Source organism: Phyllostomus hastatus, unplaced genomic scaffold, assembly GCF_019186645.2.
Source record: "Phyllostomus hastatus isolate PE091 unplaced genomic scaffold, TTU_PhHast_1.1 phas_scaffold_129, whole genome shotgun sequence".
In the NCBI taxonomy this organism is placed as follows: Eukaryota; Metazoa; Chordata; class Mammalia; order Chiroptera; family Phyllostomidae; genus Phyllostomus; species Phyllostomus hastatus.
In genome coordinates, this window is record NW_025334009.1 from 16,858,385 (window position 1) to 16,882,012 (window position 23,628).

General features: G+C 39.1%; 1 protein-coding gene across 9 annotated transcripts in view; it reads right to left on the bottom strand.

Annotated features, from left to right (window-relative positions):
- RBMS3 (RNA binding motif single stranded interacting protein 3) overlaps positions 1-23,628 on the bottom strand; it is a 622,722-nt gene that overhangs the window by 226,486 nt on the left and 372,608 nt on the right. For all 9 annotated transcript variants that reach the window (XM_045856807.1, XM_045856809.1, XM_045856814.1 and 6 more), the window contains one exon: positions 7,338-7,495. In XM_045856807.1, the coding sequence (XP_045712763.1) occupies positions 7,338-7,495 (158 nt within the window). The remainder of the gene's footprint in view (positions 1-7,337; positions 7,496-23,628) is intronic.

Here is a 23,628-nt window from a genome sequence, read left to right on the forward strand (position 1 = left end):
CTTTTCATTATTTACATCTCAGTTTAAATGCTCCCTCCTCAGGGGGCTTTCCTGTCCTTGACCTCCAGCCTCTCACTCTGTCATATTCTCTATTGCACCTCTACATTTTATTCTGTTTTTATGACACTTTAATTATTTGCTATTTTATTATTCATTTGATTGCATGCTTTATTTGTCTCCTCAATGCACTACCATATCCATCCCTGAAAGTAGATATTTATCTTTTGTGCATACCTCTAAATTTACTGCATCTAGAATAATTACTGATATGTGAGTAGTGATAAAGACATATTTACTAGATGAGCTGAATAAATAAATGAATGAGTGAATATATTTTTACATATCAGGAAAGGAGGCTCAGAGAGATTAAGTAACTGGTACAAGCATACAGATCAGAGGCACGCAAGCTAAGTTATTTCTGCCTCAGAAACCCGTGTTCATGACCACACAGATATAGAAAATAGATGCGTTGATTGAAATCACAGAAAACTGAGGATGTAGAAAAGACACTAAATAAAAGAGACTCACACTTGTAGCCCAAGTGATATGTCCAAGTCTGTCCTCTTTATTGGCTGGAAGCAGGCAGCCACACTCCAATGCATACAGCCTTTGAATGGCCCAAGAGGCCCTGTCATGGTTTGTGCTTACTTTACTGCAGGTACCGAGCAAAGAGATCTTCCAGGACCTGAGCATGCTGACTGGCCACCATTTCCAATCCAGAGGCAACAGGGTTCTCCCATTTCAGTTTCCCATGGGTAAATCATATTCAGGACTTCCCTCCCATTCCACTGAGGCAGTTTTAGGGATCTGGTCATTTCAGTTTTGTAATTATAAAACAGTAAGGCATATGTTTTCCCTTCTTCAAATTTGTATGAAGTTATGTCTAGAGGAAGAATTGAGCCTAGGAGGTTTCAGAATAGTGGATTATTGGATGCAATTTCATTCCTTTGCTTGGCTGTTGGGTTTGGGTTTTGAAAACCAAGGCTCTGAAAATATGAAAATGAAAGCAGAAGGCTCTGTTTCTGGTACCCATGATCATGACCTTGTGATGGTAAAGGAGAGATACACCAAGAGGCAATGAGAAGAAGCAGATGAAGGTAAACAAAGTGACACATAAAACAAAGATGCAGCAGCTGGAGGGTGGACCAGGATTGGATTCTACGGTGGCTCACACGTGCGGGCTGTTGGGAGAGGACTTGGGGCCACCGAACGGAATAGCAGTCCTCACTCTCTTCGGTCTCAGCAAACACAGTTGTAACCTGTTTCTGGGCAAACACAGCTGTAGTTTGCATATGACTAATCACTCAATTTACATTTTAGACTTCTTCTTTGCTCACATTTGATTGTCTGGTCCCATGCATTTGAGATAGTAATGCCAAAAGAATTCCCCAAATAGCGAGGGATTGTTAACACAAATATGAACTCGTAGATATGATCGAAACACTTTCCAAAAATAAAAGCAAAGTTTGATAGATTAGATGGTCATTTTAAAGGAGCACATATTTGCCTAAAAGAGAAGTTTTGGCATTTGCTCTATAATTTTGTAAATTTTTTATTTTAATTATATTTATTCTAAATCAGAGTTCTCATTAGAGGGAGCAAAAGCTGGGGCGGTAAAAGGCAGATCAGTCCAATTTTAATAATATTCAAAGTTATTAAATATAATACAAAAATATTCTTAATCTGCTATTTATATTGATTGTTACTAATCAGGCTGATATTTGCCTGCCTGTAACCATGATTAATATTTTTTACTTTATGAAAAGAACTGAAATTATTTGAAAAACTTGCTTATGAGGTCAAGAGAAGTGGGACACAGGGCTTCCTCTGTGTTAAGTCATTCAAACAAAGCTCCATGAGAATCAAATTAAAAGCACTGGAGAGGGGCGGGAAATACTACAGAATACAAAGGTCTCTGTGCTCGGCAGTCTCTCACGCTCTTTAGCTCACCAGGGGACAGTAAATGCGTGTCTTAAAGAGGTCCTATGTTCCCAGATGTTGGAGCTGGATTAGTTGTGAATGCTTACCCCCCATTCCTTCTCCACTTTGGGTCATTCTTTACCAGCCTCTCATAACACCCTTTCAATGTGATTCTCGTTAGACAAACGGTCTCATGTTTCTGGGAATGGGAAATGGATAACATGAACACGCAGTCCTGTCCCTCCAGACCCGGGCTGATTTATGCTCTGATCCTCACCCTCCAAGGCGAGGCGGTGCGCTGGCACCCGCTGGCTCGGCAGTCGCGGGTCTGCCGCCGGACTGTCAGCGTTCCCACCGTAAACTTCTGTTTTCAGAGGTTTATGACTTGGCCATAAAACGCTGCCCGGAGGGGGGTGGGTCTTACAAAATCGGTTTAAGTTACAAGAGAGTTAAAAACATAAAAAAATAAAATAAAATGTCTGTAATTTCAGACACTATCTAGTGCTCCTGGAACTTTGAACAGCCTGTAATTGTGCTGTCTGTGCGCCCTACTGGCATTCAAATCAAGGCTTTGAAGTTCAGTGTTTTAAATATAGAATGAGGACACTACCTTTACTTTGAAGAGATGGTTATCAAAGAAGATTAATGTATAGCTTTTGGGTAAGATAATAATGTGGGTTTTCCCTCTAGTCAAAACAATCTGAGGATCTCTTACACATGAACCGAGGACCACATCTGGTGGTCAGGAGTGACCAATGGTAACATTCAAAACGAAGGCTGATTGATGGGCAAAACTATTCAGGTTTCAGGAATTGAGGTAATCATAAGTTCAAGAGATATGTACAACTTACTAGCACAACTGTAGGCTAGCTGTTCTTCCAGTTGAATACGCATATTGTTTTCATAATGCCTTCGACACTGGAAACTTTTAGAGGACAAAATAATTTGTGAAGCAATGATAGTTGGGCTGATGCTACTGTAGTTTTCTGTACTGTCTCAGAATTGTGTGTGTGTGTGTGTGAAATACTATCTCCCTGCATAGTGCTATGCCCCAAACCAAACAAACAAAGAAAAAACTTAAAGTGATTCCATTTGTTCGTTATCCAAAATTTAGTGGGGATCAATTATGAGCCAGATTCCACTGTAGGTTCTAGGAAAAGTATAAGGCCTAGTCCCTATTCCCGAGGACAGAAACAGAGATCGCTTCATGAGGAGCACACTTTGAGAGAGGGGGACAGTGTGAAAGGGGCATCAGATGAGAATCAAATGCACCTGGAAAAATCTCTAAGAACGAGGCCCAGCGATCTGAGTTGTTACAGACCCTCCAGATGATTCTGAGAACCTAGCATTCTAAGACAATGTTTCTCAAATATTAGAGCACCAGAGACACCGGAAGTGCCTGTTAGAACACATTGCTGCCCCCACCTGAACCCCATCATTGCTGATTCAGTAGGTCTGAGGTGGGGCCCCAAAAATGTGCATTTCTGCAATTTCCTGGGGGGATGCTGGTGTCCCGGAAACTATACTTTGAGAACCACTATCTCAAGGCTTATGCACTGTCCTTGGAAGGATTCAGAAAGCAGTGACTCAAAACATTTCTGTCTGGTGGTTCAGAAGGTAAGCTCCTATTAAGAAAGGCTGAGTGAAAAAAAGATGAGTTTTCAAAAGTGGGAAAGTTGTGCAAGAGTTAATTTGTGAGTAGTCAAGTTAGTTAAAGTAGTAGGCACAACTAAGAAAATGCTGAGCAAATCTGTGTGAGGAAGTAAGAATTTGGGCAGATCTATTTACACATGCAATAGCCACGATTATTTTCTTAATCCATCAAATGGGTAAAGTGGGACCCTGTTCCTTAGAATTTCAAGTCTAAGACAGTAGAGAATGAAATACTTATCCTGTATCAAGTTTCCTGGCTTCTTACAAGAAAGGCAACTTCAGATATCTCTTTGATTTCTTTTTTTTTAGTATTTTTTAAAGATTTTGTTTATTTATTTATTTTTTAGAGAGGGAAGGGAGGGAGAAAGAGAGAGAGAAACATCAATGTGAGGTTGCTGGGGGTCATGGCCTGCAACCCAGGCATGTGCCCTGGCGGGGAATCGAACCTGCGACACTTTGGTTCGCAGCCCGAGCTCAATCCACTGAGCTACGCCAGCCAGGGCTTCCTTTGATTTCTTAAGCATAAAAAAATTATTGCCTTGATTTGAACCTAGGATTTTGTTTACACTCCATATGCCACTTTCTGAAACTAGAAAATGCATGATTTAGAGTACAGAGACCTAAGTTTCAGTATCAGAATGCTACTAATAATTCATATTCAAAGCGCAACATTTTAAAAGGCATTGCTTGGAGTTCAGTCATTCAAACACTTCACAGAAAGGTAATTATGCAATCTACAATACCATTCACCCATCCACCCATCCAACAATAATAAAAAAAAATTGATTTAAGTAAATGTACAATTCAGTGGGCTAAGACAGAAATTAAATAGTGAATTCATCACGATTGTGGTAAATGTTATTTAAAAAATACACAACTTTGGCAGGAGCTATAATAAAAGAACATAACTTTGTAGGATAGAGTCTGAAGTCAGTGAAGGTGTCTTTGAAGAAAAGCTATTTAGGTTTGTGTCTGAGGGATGCGTAGGCAGAAGCCGGAGGATGAGCCGCACGCCACAGTTGAGAAGGACAGCCCAAGTCTAGGACGGGAGGCAGGAAGACAGACTAGGGAGATGAGCCATGGCAGAGGTAACGACGGCAGAGGTCTGTAAATCCAGTGGCTCCTGCCATATGGGAAGGAAGTCAGCAGGCTCCTGCCATGAGCAGACTTGCATATTTATAGAATCGCTTGTGGCTTCAATACACAAAATGCACTGAAGGAGTGAGAGGCTGCATTCTGAACAAATATAAAATAATAATTTAAAGTTCCCATCCTGATCTGGTACCAAAAAAAAAAAAACACGTTATGGGTTTTCCTGTTTCATGGCAGCACATACCATGATTATATAGTTTTACCCCTTACACTGTACATCACTTGGCTCTGCACTCAAGAAAAATCTTCTTTTTAAGTGAATACAACATGCACAGAAAAGATATAAACAAGAGAAATGAACAGTCCAATCTTTATGTTATAAGCTAAATTATGGACCCTGCTCAACTTCACAGGATGAAGTCCTAACCCTCAGTATCTCAGGAGGTGACTGTGTTTGAAGACAGGCCCTTTAAAGTGGTCATTAAACTCACAGGAGTTCAGACGAGTGGGTCCCGACCAAATCTACACTTGAAAAGAGAAGAAAACTTAAACAAAAGGGAAGACCAAGTGAAGACACGGTGCAGGAGTCCTCCTAGGCCACCCAGAAGATAAGGAGAGGAAACCAAAACTACTGCTATCGTGACCTCGGGCTTCTAGCCTCTAGAATTCTGAGAAAACGTACATTTCCGTTGTTTAAGTCAGCCAGTCTGTTGTAGTCACTTATGGCAGCCCTAACAAACTAATATATTGATACAAAAAATTCTTTTTTTTAAGATTTTATTTATTTTTAGAGAGGGAAGGGAGGGAGAAAGAGAGAGAGAGAGAGAGAAACATCAATGTGTGATTGCGGGGGGTTCATGGCCTGCAAACCAGGCATGTGACCTGACTGGGAATTGAACCTGTGACACTTTGGTTCGCAGCCCACGCTCAATCCACTGAGCTATGCCAGCCAGGCAAAAAATTCTTTGTTTAAGAAAAAATCACCATAGATTTCATTAGAATATGTGTTCAGTTGATTGGAAAGATGTTCATTTCTCAGAGGAGTACAAATGAAGGAGAAACTAATGGATTAAAGAGAGTGTTTTGGGGTAAGAGGTGGGGGAGGAAACATAGGAATGTACATGCCGTGTGAAGCATCGATGTGGTTACTCAGCACTTCTACACCGGTCAGACTTCCGGTCGCACATTGCACGTTCTCCAAGAATGACCACATCGGCAAATTTCAGACACCCAGGCAGTGTGATTAGCTCTGCCTTGACCATGAAAATGAGCAGTTAACAGTGTTCTGCAAACTTAAATGTCTCATGCATCAATTCAAATCAGGGAGACTCTCTTCATTTTGCCCATTTCTCTTCAGTATCATCAAGTGCATCTTGCCTAGGTCCACTGGTCTATGTGTTGAACATTACGGGGAATATAAAGAATTTGGAGACAGTGGTTCATGACCTCTAGGAAGTCAAGTTAGAAATCAGTTAACATTCACATTACAATGTGTTACCTTTCAAAGTGGGTTAACAGAATTGGTTTGGAATGGTTTGCCAAGTGATGGCAGGGTTCATGCTCATCACAGGTTCACACACCTGTGGGCAACGCACTGACTTCTTGATGACACCCACCTCCATCCATTCATCCGTGGGAAGTCAGCTGGACACACACACACACTTAGCATGTCACGGAGACCACAGCTATTACATTTCTTGTTTGTGGTTGAGCAGTTTCTTTTTTTCTGTGGTTCCTTTAGCTTTGTTTTTCATGAAAGCACAGCAGGTACAAGCATTTTAACTCCATTCCTGGCTGAGACCCTCTTTTATAAACATTCCCTTGAAGTTAAAGTGAAAACTAGTCTTCCTTTTCCGACAATGAAAAAAAATTCAATCTGCTTTTTTTTCCCCGTTGCGTAAAACATCAAAAGCATACAGCCAGGGCCTCTTAAATGCAAATGCCCCTTGACCTCCTCTTATATTTTTGGGTTCCTTGGGACTTTCCAACAACTCCTGTTTCTCTGTATCTTTCATCTCTTCTCTCTTCTGCTGACCGAGAAATTCTATCATCTTGTTCTTTGGAAATCAAATGTGAAACCATTTGGATGCTTTGCTCACCACATGGGCTCTTTGGTTTTGGGGTGCTGGGCATTTATTATCCCTGACAGAAACTGGTAGCATCTGATTTTGTTGACCTATAGGCAGAGAGTAGCCTGGGGACTCTGTATGCAAATCATTATGACTCCAGACATATAACCATTCTGTATACATATTTTAGAAAGCATATTTTATAATTACATGGGGATTGTTTGGCTTGAAGCAAAGATACATAGAATCAGCTTGATAAACAAAGTTTAGTTTAAACGTTATTTTTATTTTTGATTTTAGAGACGGGGAGGGGAGGAAGAGAAACATTGATGTGAGAGAAAGAAACATCAATTGGCTGCATTCCATACACACCCCCGGACTGGGGACCGAACCTGCAGCTCAGGCATGTGCCCTCACTGGGAATCAAATCAGTGATCTCTGGCTTCTCAGGACAATGGTTTAAACAACAGAGCCACAAACATCAGGGCTTACACACTATTACTTTGAGAAAATTCTACTGCTTTGGGCCAGAGTGCTGGAAAGGAATGGAATTAAAAGGAAACCATGAGGAAAGATAAATAATATACAAAGCAAGTGGTTTACCTGGCAAAACCAACACCTCTGCTGACTCCATTAGCATCTCTTAGTATTCTTGTGGAAATGACGTGTCCAAAGGGTTTCAGCATATTCTCAAGTTCCTGCTCATCCATAGAAATGGGGAGATTTGAGATGTATAGGTTTGTTGGGTCTTGCTCTTGTTGCTAAAGGAAGGAAACAAACAAACGCACTAAGTTCCACATATTGAGAAACTCACTGCACAAATGGATACACTTTGAATAAACTGCAGTCTAGACTCCACTCCAGCATGGTCTTGCACGTTCTTTCACCAAGGTCACTGCTTCTTTTCACTGATGTCCTTCTTGCCAGAATGTTTCAATGAAAACCAACCTCTCGGCCCAGCCTTCCTTAGAAAAGACTAACAAACTCTCTTCTCTATTACTACTAACTACTGCTTCCAGTCTATTACTACTATTACTCTATTACTACTAGCATCTACTCTAACTGCCATCACCTCTAGTTACTAATATTGTAGTAACTGAGTGCTCATAACAGGCTAGGCGTTGTTTTAAACACTTAATATGCACTATTTCATTCAATATTCTCAATAGATATCATTGCTACTATTTTACACATGACAAAATTGATCCCTACTTTGTCCAAGTTACACAGTTCCTCAGTGTCAAAGCCAAGGCTCAAACCTGGGGGTGCTGCCAAAGTTCGTGAGCTTCACTGTCCTGCTATACGACTGTCTTGCACCAGACCAATGGGAAAAAAATGTATGGACCTAGAACAGCATCTTCAGTCTCAGCATCACTGCAGAATTTGCCAGAAGTGCAAATTTCTGGGCCCCACCCAGAACTACTGAATCAGATCCTTAAGGGTGGGCCAAGTAATCTGTGGTTCGAAAATCCTTCCAGGTGATTCTGATGAGCGCTCCAGTTTGAAAATTGCTGTCCTAGACCATCCATGAATATTTATATGCAAATGAAGTACAATGCCTATCATTTCCTAACCCATCAGGTTTAGTGCTTAAATAAGCTTTGCTTAATTGAACAGGAAACCAAACAACAGTTGCTAGCATTATTTCTGTGTGCACAAATGTTCTTATTTCACATAATAAATTGGAACTTAGTTGTACATATGTATCAAAATAGCAGCCATTAATCTGACATAATTAATTATTAATATCAAAATATGTCAGGTGTTTCACTGTAACATTACATTTTAACCAAAACAACAACCTTAATTTCAAGAATAAGTGAGATTAAATTGGAAAAAAGAAATCCTGAATGAAGTCTATAGGAAATGACATCAGGTAACAGCCAAATATCTTCTGTGAAGACATGATATCATATTTTGTAGAAAATCTGATGTTTTAAGCACAATGAAAAAAACATAATAAGCAAGATTTCAAATGTTATTTCGGGTCAAGAATCACTTTTGCTATAAAACTAAACTCCATTATTTTTAAAACAACTTTAAATATTCAGATAGGTCATCATGTTTTTATCAAGCTTTAAGATGAATCAGATCTATTATTAGGTTCATTTTTTTTAGTTTTCATACTTTTTTTGAACACTATAGAAAACAGTAGAAACAAACATATAAACAATCAGAAAAAGATAGCACAGCTTTGGTTTTTAGTGAGCGTGTAAATGCAGACAATGTACAGCTGTAGGCGCTCTCTCTACACAAACACACACCCCACTAATAAATGGTATAATTGGAGAAAGAAAACATTATCCCTTCCTAAATGATGGTGATCATGTTTTTTCTTTTTTCTTTTTTTTTAGCTGGGCTGGGGAGAAAAATATGGGAAAGAAAAGGTGTTTCAGATACATAATCACAAACCATATGCACACACAACTGTCAAATCTCACTCCTCATCATTTCATTTCAGTCTTTGCATCCTCACTTCAAAGGTAGCTGGGAAAATATCATTATATTTATTGGGTAATGAGGAAATGGAAGCATGAAAGATTCATCATCTTGTCCAAGGGCAATCCAATAATTAGTGGCACAGTTAGAATTAGATTTAGCGACCAAGTTCTCTGTCTGCCACTCATGTACTTTCCACTAGCCCAGTGTTTCCCAAGTTCAATCATTTTAGAAAATGTTGCCAGCCATGTACTATTTTTTTTTTTACATAAAAGCTTTTTTAAAAACTCATTGTGTCTTTGGGCATAAATAAATTTATTTCAAAAGATAACTTTATGTTGGTACTGTAATTAATAGGTTACTGTAAAAATAGATAACAAACCACTGTTATTAAATCATAGTAAATGACATTTGCTTGCAGAAGACTTTGGTCATGGTGGATGACATTCTCTTAATTACAAATGAGGTTGATAATTTAAAAATGTGTGAGACCCACACTAACACCAGACAGAGTCTTTTTCCTGGGAAGAATAAGAATTGAGAAAGAAGGAAAAAAAAAAAGAATGGCTTTCTTTATGATGCGAATTCTGGATACTACACACCTACATCAACTCAGGTTCTAAGAGAGACATACATCTCCCACAGCTTGGGAGTTCCTGGGTTAACCCAGAGTGGGCTGCAAAACGTAGCAGTCTCATGAATAGACTGGAATTTCCCCAACGTTTTTCACTCCTCGGTCCTTGACCAGGCTAAATAATCATAAGCAACCAACCACACTATACAGGGGACTGTATAGATCTTGTCGTTTTCTGGAGGCAGCTTCTCACAATGGTGTGCAGTGAACACGCAGAGCTGCGCGTAAGGGGTTGCCCAGGAAGCTGCGGTCTGAATCCAAATTCCAACAGTAAGGCCAACTCATTAATTTGTATTGAGAGAGACAATAAAGCATTGTACAATGCCATCCCTTAATTTATATTCACAGGAAGAGTATGGTGTTGGACCGAGTTCTTTATTAAGACATTCTGTCCTTTGAAATGCAGTCTTAGTGTTGAATATATTTGTTGACTTGACAATAGATTTTAATTTCTGCACAGAAGGAACTCTAAAATAATCCATGCATTCATATTTTTCCTTCCCATTTATTTATGTATCACGTTTATGTAAATGGATGACTGAAAAGATTCTTTGGCACTATGAACCAAAGAGCACTTTCCTCTTAACTTTTCAGAAAAAAATCCTTACGTGATCATTATGATCTTAAAGAACTTTAAAAAATATTTTTTAAATTAAATTTCTCATGATCGTTTGGCCCCGGAATAAACCTAACAGGACATCTTATCCAACCTCATGATTTCACAGCTAGAACAAAACAGAAGCTAGAGGAGTGGGCAGGACTTGTTCAAGGTTGCCCGGCTAATTAGTGACAGGCTAGAAATAGAGCCCGTGTCCTTTCATACCTGGTCCAATGTCCTTACCAATTCACGGCACTGCCTTTGCTCTTAAAATCCAGTGAAAAGTAGACAGCTGTTTGTAGTTCAAAGAAATAATAACACAGGCAGAAATAAATATCTCCAAAGCCCTTGTTTTAGTCACTTTTGCTTATTCATCAATTAGCTTTAGTTACAGAGTTAAGGCTATGGAAAAGGAAAATAAAAAGAGCTCCTAGTCTTAGCCAGAATTTCATACATAGTCACTGGACAAATACTCTGCAGCATACATTAGTTTATAGAAGTATATGATTATAATTCATACATCTATTACATTTAATTGACACCATACGTAATTCCCCCATTTTGGTCTGTTTCAACATATTTTCATCTGTATTGCATTTTCTTGATTTATTACTTAGTTTTGTCAAAAGATGGTGGAAACGTCAGAAAAGCGCCCTCTCCATTGTTCATGGGAACAAAGACAAGTCATTTTACTCAGGAATATGTAACTTTCTTTTTCCTGAAATGACTTCACTTTTCTTGGATTTATCTGTGTATGGAAACTGTCAAAATAAGATTTATTAGCACTCATTTGCTTTCTAACGCTTAGAAATAACTTCAGAACTTCAGACATTTCAAGGTAACTAAGCAAATGGATACAAATAGAGGGCAAAAAACTTTTGTCCATATCTAGATCAAAGGTTATATCTTGGGCTGAATTTTATGGATATGTATTATGGTTATTATATATACATGATCCTAAGAAGGGTAGTTAATAGAGCAAGATTTCAAAACAATCTAGTAACACACATGCTTGATAAAGATACATTAAATATTCTGGAAGTGGTTATTGGCACTAGAGATTTTTGAGCAATGTTTCTCAAGCTACCTGGGGTGAGGTCTCATTTTATTTTCTGTCGCACACCAATATTTGTAAAATACAATAAAAATAAGTCAATCAAAAGTAAAGTAAAATAAAAAGACATGTAAATGCAAGTTGCAATTTTCTATTATTACAATCAACAGACCAAAATTACGTTTGGATTAAATGTCACATAAATGTGAAATGGGTAAAAAGGTTTTAAAGGCTTACTCTCACTTTTTGTGCTTATTTCATCGTGGGCAAGTACCATTTGATGAACCAAACTTTAAGTAACACTGTTTTAGGAAACTATATTCCTATTTTTTTTTCATCACAATATAATACTCATACTATAATTCTAAGTTTTAGTCTTTGCTTATTTTATTTACTCTCAGGTCCTTTTTAAATCACAAAACTGTGTAACCAATTTATAATCATTTTTGAACTATTGGGTGGACAAAGTTATTTTTAGATGAATTATCCTCAGCAGTGGTGACAAAGCATCCAGAAAATAACCTGAGGAGGTGTGAAGGAACTCTACAGGAAACACGCGACTATAATCCTTTAAAACACATCAAGATCTTGTTCATACAGACTGAAGACAGTAACATTATCATCTTACATAGGGAAATTGTACAGTATCCAACAGGTTTCAGAATTATTTTATTTTATGTGGCTTCTTTTAATAACCCTATGCACTAGATAGGACAAAAGTTATTATTTCCATTCTACAAATGAGAAAGCCAATTCTGATATCTTAAGAAGTTTACCAAGGTCGTGTGGCTAGTAAATAAATAAATGACATTATAATGATTTTTTTTACTTGATCTAGTACTATTTCTACTAACCTACAACTCAAGATTGTCTATGAATATTGTCATTCATTAGATTTCACCTGTAGAAAGAAAAATTAATGGGCAGATGAAGGAACAATTGCTTTTTTTTTAACAGAACAGTCTATTTTAAATGTTGTAGTAGTCTAAAAAATTAATAATAATAAAACTAAATGTTTTCTCTCACCCTGAGAACAGAAGCAATGAGTCAGAGCCTCTTGCATTAACAAGCTAAAAGGCATCGGAGGTGTTAAAACTTATGTAACACTAACTTTGTAAAACAATGTTCTCACCCTCTAGCAATATTTTCAGCATGTTTGATGCATAGCTCTAGGAGTTACAGCACTTTTAATAAAACTTGGAAGAAGCATGCCATTCTGACCATATTTGCTTCAGTATCATATATGTGTATCATGGTTACTTGTATGTTCCAACTTCTGGATGTATCTGTGAGGGTGTAACAGGGTGCAGCCAAGAGGGGAGCCCCAAATAGGGATCTGTAATAGGGTCCAGAAGAGCTTGGAGATAATTGGCTCCACACCACAGGGCCACACCTGCCCAGAATGCTGGCAGCTGTGGCCAATTGTGAGCAGAGCCAGAAATGGGGCTGCAGAGGAAGATTAGCGCTGGGGTTTAAATGGAGGCATGGCAGCTAATGGGGGGTCTCTCTTTTTGGGACCAAGTGTTTAGGACCACGTGGCTTTGGTGTCTTGGTTGGGACCATGAGGCTTGGGTGAGAGTCAGGACCATGAGGCTTTGGAAGTGCTCCCTTTTGCCACGTGGAGGGTGCTGGGAGGACTGTGTGCATTTGTGGGGAACTTTAGTTTGTGTTATTTCAAATGAATAATAAATTCCCTTCCTTTTCACTGATCTCTGGCATTGAGAGAAGTCTTTCCTCTGGCGGCGGACATAACGAACCTGGGGGGGTTCCTTTCGGGTAAAAGTATATTGCCTCGGCTGCCCTTTGCCCCCCCTCTTTTGTACTGTAACAAGGGTGTTCCTGGGTAAGTTTAACATCTACATCAGTAGGCTGAGTAAAGCCAATTGCCCTCCCTAATGTGGGTGGGCCTTGCACAATCAGTTGAAGGCCTGAATAGAATGAAAAAGGCTGATCGTCCCCTGAGTTAAAAGAGAATTTTTCCTGCCAGATGGCCTTCAGGCTGGGACATTGGTCTGTTACTGCCTTCACACTCAACGGGAACATTGGCTTATCCCAAGTCTCCAGCATATTGGCCTTCCCACTGGAACAATGTCATCGGTTCTCCTAGGTCTCCAGCGTGCTCACTGCAGATCTTGGGACCTGTCAGCCTCCTTAATTGTGTGAGCAGATTCCATATAACAAATACACATAATATAAATATAAACATAAATATAAATATAAATATAAATAAATCCTGCCACGGTTCTATTTCTCTGGAGAACCCTAACTGATAGGATGGGTTAATTTTGTCAAATCTGTCTTACTACGAAAAAATAAGACACAGGCTCAGCCCTGACCTTCACACTGGGATTTCTGCGTTCCCTTGACACACTGCCACGGCCCGTGACCGGGGAAAGAGAGGTACACAGCCTCCTCCTACAACAGGTGCTGCAGAAGCATATCTCCAAGGTCACACATTAAAGAGGAAAGGAAGAAGTAAAGGACTGCCAAGAAGTAGACTTAGACGGTGCCCAAGGAAGGTGTCCTCTGTCCTGTTTGCAGAGCGGCGAAGGGGGCGGCCCTGCGTTTGCCATGGCCTTCGCCCAGGGCGATTTCTCTTCCCCTAGTTTTGCAGGGTGATAGAGCGAGAAGGCTGACTACAGGTTTTTCCTCCCAAGGCGCTCATAAGAACAATTTTCTTAAAATAAACACCAATAAGAACAATTTCCCTGAGGAACACAAATTTTTAAAGCAGCATTTAATTATTTCAGATTTAATGGAAGCACAGCACTGGAAACGGGAGCTCCTGTCCTCAAGTTCAATGGGAGGGCTCAATTCTGGATAATGAACTCAGCAGAGGCCCGACTGGGAAACCATGCCCAGAGCTCAGGAGACGCTGACCCCACTGGTCGTTGGTGCTGCTCTTCGAGGCCGGCGTCAGCTTTGCTTGTAGACCAGTCGAGTAGCCTCAAGTTGAGGTGAGCTGGGAGTGATTGGATGATCCTCTGGGCTCTTTGTGACTGAATGTGCATTACCTGTGGTCCCGGAACACGTGGCCAGATTGGATTTCTGGCTTTCCCGGACTTCTCCCTCCACATGCACCTCATGAACTCGAGCTCAGTGTCACCAGCTATCAGCCCTGATGTGATGGTGTCCCCTGTGAGGAAATGCTAAATTAACATTTTACAATATTGAGATCTCTCTATAGTTTTATTGTAATATAGGACTATATCAGAGAAATGTCTGGCCTTGTACTCAGGGTCCTGACAGTCAAAAATGAGAACAGGATACAAAACTATAGAGGACTACTCAATATTGTAAACAAATCACACCACATTTTCTCAGAATTTAATTCACTTCTCGGAAGGGGCTCGCCAGGAATATTTCATTTACCAGCCTGCTGTGAACTCTGGAATGGAAAGTTTCACACGACCTTTTTCAAAGATATTACTTATTTACTTTCAGAGAGGGGAAGGGAAGGAGAAAGAGAGAGAGAGAGAAACATCAAAACATGACTGCCTCTCATACACTCCCCCCCATGGGGGTCCTGGGTGCCAAAATCCAGATGTGTGCCCTAGACTGGGAATCGAAGCAGTGACCCTTTGGTCCACAGGCCAGCACTCAATCCATTGAGACACACCAGCCAGGCAACACGATTTTTGATACTGACCATGATCCTCCTTCAAATGACTGAAGTTATGAAAATGACATGCATATAAACATAACTTTATTATGGTGCCCTATTAAAATCTCCCGGAAAAATCAACTTCACATGTGTTCATACATCTTCATATGTGTTATCTTATGTTGATTATACGAACATATTGAGTTGGCCAAAACGTTTGTTTTCTTCCATTAGATGGCTCCAGCAGCGCTTAGCTGTCTTTAACTTTATTTGACACAGTTTTGTTAAGATTGTATTGTAACAGCTGTCGTACTGGTGTGCATTTTTTAAAAAAATGCTTATCAGAGCTGGTGAATTTTTGTGTAGTTATTTTAATATTGAAGACGGACGAAAACAGGCAACATTTTCAGCACATTAGGCTTTATTATTTCAAGAAAGGTAAAAACACAACTGAAACACAAATAAAGATTTGTGCGGTATATGGAGAAGGTTCTGTGACTGATCGAACATGTTAAAAGTGGTCTGTGAAGTTCTGTGCTGGAGATTTCTCACTGGACGATTCTCCATGGCCAGGTAGACAGGTGGAGGTTGATAGAGATCAAATCGAGACATTAATCGAGAACAATCAATGTTCTATCACTCAGGAGAGAGCTGACATACTCAAAATATCCAAATCAGCAAAGTTATTGGTGAAAATTATGAATGTGCCTTTTATATTATGGAAAAACCCTATGGGCATTTTGGCCCACCCAACAGAACAGATAACACACCATTGTGGAATTTGCTGCCTAGAGTATGACAGCTTAGCCTGGAGAGGCTCACTTTCACCTTTGTTGTGCACACAAACGTGTCACCGAGGTGTTAAAGACATTAGGGACATCAAGTCCCACTGGAGGGTAGCCATTTTCATTGTATTCTAAGTAAATGACACCCCAGAGCACAGCACAAAGGGTGACCCACGGAATAGTGCAACAACGCCCACGTGACAAATGTCACACCCCTTGAAATTTGGGCGGCCTGACAAAATACAGGATAGCTTGTTAAATTTGAATTTCCTACAAACCACAAATATGTTTTTCAGTATAATTATGTCTCAAATATTGCATGGGATAAATTTATACTAAAATAGCTATTGCTACAGAGAAGTAACATTCTTATCAAGTCCCATAAATTATTTGTTGTTAAAATTCATAGAAATAAATCTAAGATATTTCAAGAGGACAGTCTCTAACTAAATGTAAATCATATTCATAAAAAGTAATTATTGCTGTTTAGAATCTGTCCCATTGAATTCTTCATAGGTGTAAACTTAGTGGACATTATGTTAAGTGACATGGGCATATTAAACTGGTAAGACCCTTAAAAGGTGGCCACTGTACCAGCAGAGAGTAGGAATACGTCATGAAGGTAGGGAGAAGAGACTACTGTTCCTACCATTCATGAGATAAAACGATTAATGATTGATTACTGGGCTCATTAATCAAAACTGTGTGGCTTTTTTTCCTTTTTTCTTTTTTTTTAAGGAGCAATTCCACTGTTCAAGTCAATTAGCCCAGCAAAGAAAGCTATTACACCAAGGCAGCTACAAAGTTATTCAGACTTCCCTGGGAGTATTTAGAGTATAAAATAAATGCTATTATTCAGAAGATACCGAATTGCTAAGCTTCTTAAATTCATACAATTGGGAACCTGAAGCACATTAAAATGCTGAAACTCATTAAGAGTCTTTTTTTCCTTCAGCTTTAGAGTCATTGGCATTCTCGACACTGTTAAGAACAATAAAACACTGCCGGCTTCCAAGGAGAAAGTGACTTGCGCTCCTCCAACTCCACTTCAATGAATCACTGAGGCAGAACTGGCACCCACCCCTTGAGACAATGGTGCTTCTGCGGGATTACTCTAATACCTGAAAAGAACTGTGAAATTCGCTAAGATGCTCCACTAAGGAGGAGAGAAAAGAGCAGCTGGTTTATAGCCATCGTTTATCTTTACCTCATTATTGCTCTACTCAAAACATTGGAGCATAAATATACAAAATCTTAGTAATGATTTTAACCCAGAAAGTAACATAAGAGTCAACAAGTCTTTTCTTATATGTAAGTGAATAGCTTAAAAAATGAGGAGCTCCTTAAAGTAAAACACAAACTAATAAATGTCAAAGGGAGACTGGAAATACAAATCACCAACCAACTGGCTACCGTAGAGTAGTAATGGGATAAGCATCGGTCACCATTGGTTACTATAGTTGAGTAATGCATAGATCAGTGATTCTAAAACCTCTCCAGGTGTCCCCCAGGAGACACTTGGGAACGTATGGAAACATTTTTGTTTGTCATAACAGCAGTGAGGGGGCTGCTAATGGCAATCTAAAACATACAGGAAGCTACCTACAAAACAGAGTTATCTGGGAAAGAAGACATCTGTCATGCCCAGGTTGAGATTCTTGAGATACCCTGGTATCCACTCTTTAAAGATAAAGAAAAAAATACACATCACATATCTATTGTTATGTTATGTTATACACTACACACACACACACACACACACATATGACTCCCAGTGTTAATTTGGTTGTTTCTGTTAAAGAGCACTTAAGTATCTGCAAACATTTAATTATGAGATATAAATACCTCTGTTTATAGCTTGAATTGCAACTATTAAACCAAATATACTTTAAATTGCATTAAAGCAAAGTTGCGTAACCAATACAATTCAATAAAACATTAATTGAATATCACGGATGATGTTTTGGCAAATCCGAACTGCCACTTGCAACATCACTATGTGATTGACTGCCTCAGCACCAAATAGTTTTGAAGTTCATGGGCCATATTCCTTTTGCCATGGGACATTCTGATCCTTTCAGCACTTTCATCTATTTGGATTACTGGGAACCCTTCGTTCAAGCAGAGCTTGCCAGGCCAACAGCTTTCATTTGGCTTAAAAGTGCCATTTACTGATTAGGTCGACCTTGTTCTCCCCTCATTAGCCCCAGACAGTGACAACAGGTCTCCTTGGCACTACGTGATTGTAGACATAAATACAGATGCAGGCAGTGACATCAACTAGTCCACCGGATGACCTCAAATATCCTCTCATAAATTTTTTAAGAGTGCCATAGAATGGAAAGCCCCCAATTTATAATTGTCATGGAGAACTCATGAATCCTTAAAAATTATTTTCATGCATTCCAGTGAAAAACATGCCAATACAATGAAAAGTGGCCAGGGACTTCCATGGCTGATGCGGTGTTAAATCCAGAAGCACTTACATATTGACTCTATATAAGTCTATATATATGGAGATTGTATGTATGTATGTGTGTATGTATATGTGTACATACATACACACACGCACACTCTATATTTCTGGATTAGTGAGTTCAACTCCTTGATTCCTTGTTTCCTTGTCACACAAAAGAAGGATACTGTTACTGTAGGGTTACTATGGGCATTAAAGAGATACTTTATAGATGTTAATATCTATGTCTTCTCTGTTTACATCTTAAACTGCTATGCCTGCCTATATTTTCTTCTCACATAGATGGAGAACAGAATTAACTTGATAGAATAGGTAAGTGCATCAATTTCAGAAGCTTACATTAAAGAAAACACTAAATCAAAATGTATGTATTGACAGCTAATGGTATTTAATTTATTATCTATTCTGTTAAAACTATCTGTTTAGCATGTAGGGAATCAGAAATCAAAGAAGACAGATAGGAAGGGCAGCATGAATAGTAATTATAGCTTTCTTTTATTTTTTTCTACCTCTATTTTCTTGTGAACCTATAGAAACTGCCAAATTAAGACCAATTAACCATAAATGGCTAAATATGGTCACATTTACATAGAGAAAAGGTGGATGAATTCAGTTTCACTGAAAAAAAAACATTATGAAATGTATGGAACTCAACACATTTTCCAGGCAGGTGGCGAGTTCCTCTGGAAGGAAAGAGGCTTCTGGGCACACGGAAAAGGCCAGTGGGGCTGGGGCGCAGTGCGCTGGGAGGTGCTGGTATGAAATGACATTGGAAAGCTTCACAGGGGTCAGATGGTACAGGGAGTGATGCATGCTGGGCCTACATGCCAGGACCTAGGATTATGTTCCTATGTGCAGTGGGAAGGCACTGAAGACTTTAAATGGGGAGAGGCATGATCTGATCTGTTGAGAAAAGAAATGTGTGTAAGAGAACAAAGAGTTAAGAAAAGGGGCAGAGTTCCTGTCAGCTGGGCAGACGCTGCAATAGACCAGGAGAGTGATTATGGAAACAACAGTGGCAGTTAGAAAGCGGGTTAAAAATTCTATTTTTCAGGTAGAGGGCATCCTTTCTGATGGCTGGGATGAGAGGAGTTTGAGAAAGGAGGGCTCAGGAAGATCTCCGGGTTTTGACAGGTGCCTGTTTACCCACATGTTCGCTTTCCATTGTGACAAAATACACGGAGGACTCAGCAATCTAGAACTCTCCTTTAGATACTTAACATTGATATAGCCGCTAGACCTCTAAGTTTGTGATCTGACTCATCTCATTTCAGCCAATAAGAGCAGTGATGATGTGATGACGTATGAATGTAAACACTCGGGAACCCTGGAATAGCCTATATCCAGTTTTGCAGGCCAGCTTGGCCAAACACATTGTAGAGCGAAGCCTACGAGAGGAAAATTCTCTTGGCCAGCAAAGGAATGCACACATTGGGTCATCGAATACTGAAGAACTAAGGCACCTGAATGATAATGATGTTCATGTTCAAGGTTTTCTCAGAGGACACGGAAGACTTGCCCAAGGTCCCCCAGCAATTTTCTAGTTGGAAATTACATTCTCCCAGCTTATTGAACTAGGGGTCAGTATGTCTATCCTTATGAAAATTTTTCAGACTCTTACCAAGAGTATTTTCACAATGCACAGGTTCCCTTCAGGTTATTTGGTTGTAGAACCTTGAACTCAAAGAAAGACTTGGTTCTAGCCCAGCACTGCTAAATCAGGTCTCACTGGTGACTCCTCTGTGTGTAAGATTTTGAGACACATCGCTTTACAAGTTATTGGAATGGCCAAAAACCCATTTAGATTTTTCTGTAAAATAAAAGACCCATTTTTTATTTTTACCAACAACTTCATTTATTTGGATATTTTGAGTATGTCAGCTATCTCCTGTATGGTAGAACGTTGATGGTTCTCATTAATGTCTTGATTCGATCGCTATCAACTTCAACTGGCCTACCCAACTGCAGAGCATTGTCCAGCGAGAAATCTCCAGCAGAGAACTTCGAAAACCACTTTTGACACATTTGATCAGTCACAGCACCTTCTCCATATACTGCACAAACCTTTTTTTTTTGCATTTCAGTTGTATTTTTACCTTTTTTGGGATAATAAAACATAATATGCCAAAAGTGTTGCATATTTTCTTCCATCTTCAATGTTAAAATGGCTACACACAAAAACTCACCAATTTTGATATATTTAAAATGCACACTGATATGACAGCTGTCCAAATCTAATCAGATTGTTTCAAATGAAGTTAAGGACAACTAAGTCCTACTAGAGCCATCTTACAGAAAATATCAAATGAAGTTTTTGGCCAACCCCATAAATCATTCTTGGTATTAGGGAGAATTATTTGCCATGCCTCTAAGTTTACACAGTAAAGTGAAAAAAAAAAACCTGCCACTGTTCTCACTAAAAAGTTTAACTAGCCCATTATAACATTCAGAGAGGAATGGGCCATTAAAAACAAAAAGCATATGTGCAGACACTAACTTGACAGTGTGTCCAAGATCCATGGCTGAAGTTTTGAAAAAGCTGGCTGAAGAATAGCAAGCAGGTGAGATTATAGATGCTGTGTGATGATGGTGGTGCACACAGACTGTCTCCTAGGCTCATGTGATCACAGCACAACCAAGGTCACAGTCACAATGGCTAGTCCTATGTGAGCATGTGCAGGGGCTCTCTCTGCTCTGCCTTTTCCAACGGTTACCCCCCTCTGGGCACAGGCACAGACGGAGGAGCAGAGGAATTAACACCTCAGGGGCAATCTTCAATCCGTAGCGTATGGGAATAGGAGAGTAAATGTCCCAGCATCTTTATCTGAGGTGCATTCCACATGGTTCCTCAGAGGTTCCCCAGCAGAGTCGAGCTCCAGCTGCTCACAGCCAAAATCTGTTTGTTAGAACATCCTTTTTTGGACTTTTCTCCCAACTCTATCTCATTTTCCCCACTTTTATTTCCCAGGATCACTTTCCCAATAAAGTGAATATACTCAAATCTTTGCCTCAGAGTCCACTTTGGGAGGAAAAAATACTAATGCTATTTTAAAATGTATTAATATAGACATGTGATATATGAATGCATGTATGTACATGAAGAAAGATGGAAAGGTTCAAATACAAAAATGTTTGTCTCTGGGGCAGATTTACAAGAGACTTTTACTCTAAATATTTCTGCATTATTATTATTGTTGTTGCTTTACATTTAATGTTATTTTCATAAGCCAAAAAAGGAAAAAAATGAAAAGCATCAGGAACGGAGCTCTTTTCGTCTCTGTACTAAAGACAGGGCAGTAAATGTCAGTTCACACAAAATCACATAATAAGAACAGTCATTCATGATTGTTCCTCTGTGGTTTCCATTTCCCATGAGAATCTAGCTGGTAGTGACAATGGGACCCTTCAAAAAGGGTGGTTTTTCATGATCCTCCCCCAGCCCAAGAAATGCAAAATGCCAATGACAAAAGCTGAACTCAAGGGTCCAGAAAAGCCACGGGCATAACGAAGAGATCCAAACAGGTTGTTACCCACCTGCCAGACAGCTAAATCATTTTTGCTTCTCCTGCTTCAGTTTGAGGTCTGCACTAGAATCTGGGTCTGGAGCTGACGGTTCATGAGGCATGTGTGAGAGCACTGTAAGAGTGCAAGCCCCACACTTCTGTGTACACTTAATGGGTCAATGGCCTCATTGTTTACACATTGAAGAATTGTGCTTTTACAGAAATGCTAAAAGAGTTTAAGAATCAGAAATTTTGTAGCTCTGATTTAAAAGGTGCCAACTCTGCCCTGGCTGGTATGGCTCAGTGGATTGACCGCCAGCCTGACAAACCTGACTGGCCAGTTTGATTCCCAGTCAGGGCACATGCCTGGGTTGCAAGCCAGGTCCCCAGTAGGGGGCACTTGAGAGGCAACCACACATTGATGTTTCTCTCCCTCTCTTTCTCACTCCCTTCCTCTCGCTCTAAAAATAAATAAATAAAATCTTTAAAAATAAATAAAAGATGCCATCTCATATAGATATGAAAAAATGAAACTCAGGATTCTAACCTAATTTTCATTTAATGCTGCTAATTCGCAATTCATATTTTAGTGATACTTGGGGTGATAAAAGGGACAGATGAGAAAGAAAAGGAGAGGGGAGAGTCTGATTATCACAGGAATGACTAAATAAGCTTAACATAATTTACAGCTGAGGAAAAGATCCTTGAAGTGAGGTGAAAGTGTGTGGCCAAAACAAAACAAAACAAAAACTATACGGATATTAAAAGAACAATGTGAATAACAAGCAACAAATAACAATAGTAATGATGACCACATCTTATTAAGCATCCACTATGTGTTGAGCACGGTGCCTTGTATTTTCCCCAATACTTGCAATATTTAGGCTTCATGGTGGGCATTAGTGTCATCACAATTTTACAAGTAAGAAAATAGAAGCTCCAAGAGGATAAAACACTGACCTAAAATCGCACAGCTGCCAGTCCAGAGTCAGACTGGCCAGTGACTCCAGAGTCTAAGCTTAAAAGTAGTGTCACATGACCACCAATACCATAACTTTTGCCACCCCAAAATTCAAAAACATGTACACTAAAATTAAATGCTATGGCTGAAATTAAAAGAAAAAATATGTAGTATATATAAACTTGATGATAACTTCTTGATATATATATGTGATATATCACATATACAAGATATCACATATAATCACAAGATTACACATATACGTGCATGGTGTACATATATGTATATGCACACCTGTATGTATATGCATGTATATGTGCATATATGTGTATATATATAATCTTGTGATTATATATGATATCTTCTTTAGGTTATAACTTCTTGACGTATAATTGCCATAAAGGTGATTTACCAAGAGAAAAACAAATTAGAAATACTGACCCAGACTCTATTATTTGCTGAAGTTTCAGCAAACCAAAATCTACTAGAATATGTGGGACCAAAAATGAACTAATGAAAAAGCAATGTGTAGGCACCATCAAGGAGAGGACTTCATAGCAAAACTAGAAACAAATAAATATCGTACACAATAGGAACGTTTAATTACTAGTCTTCCATAGAATGGGGGATCTTGTGGTTACTAAAAATAGTTCTTGCAAAAATTTTGATAATAGAAAATATCGATGTTATGAAGTTACATGGGAGAAGTATGAAAAAATCATGATGGCACATAAACATTTGCACAGAAAAGAACTAAAAGGAAACACATTGACTTTTTAATAATGGTTTATATATGGGTAGTGGCATCAAGAATACCCCTTCCTTTTCCTTCTCTTTTAT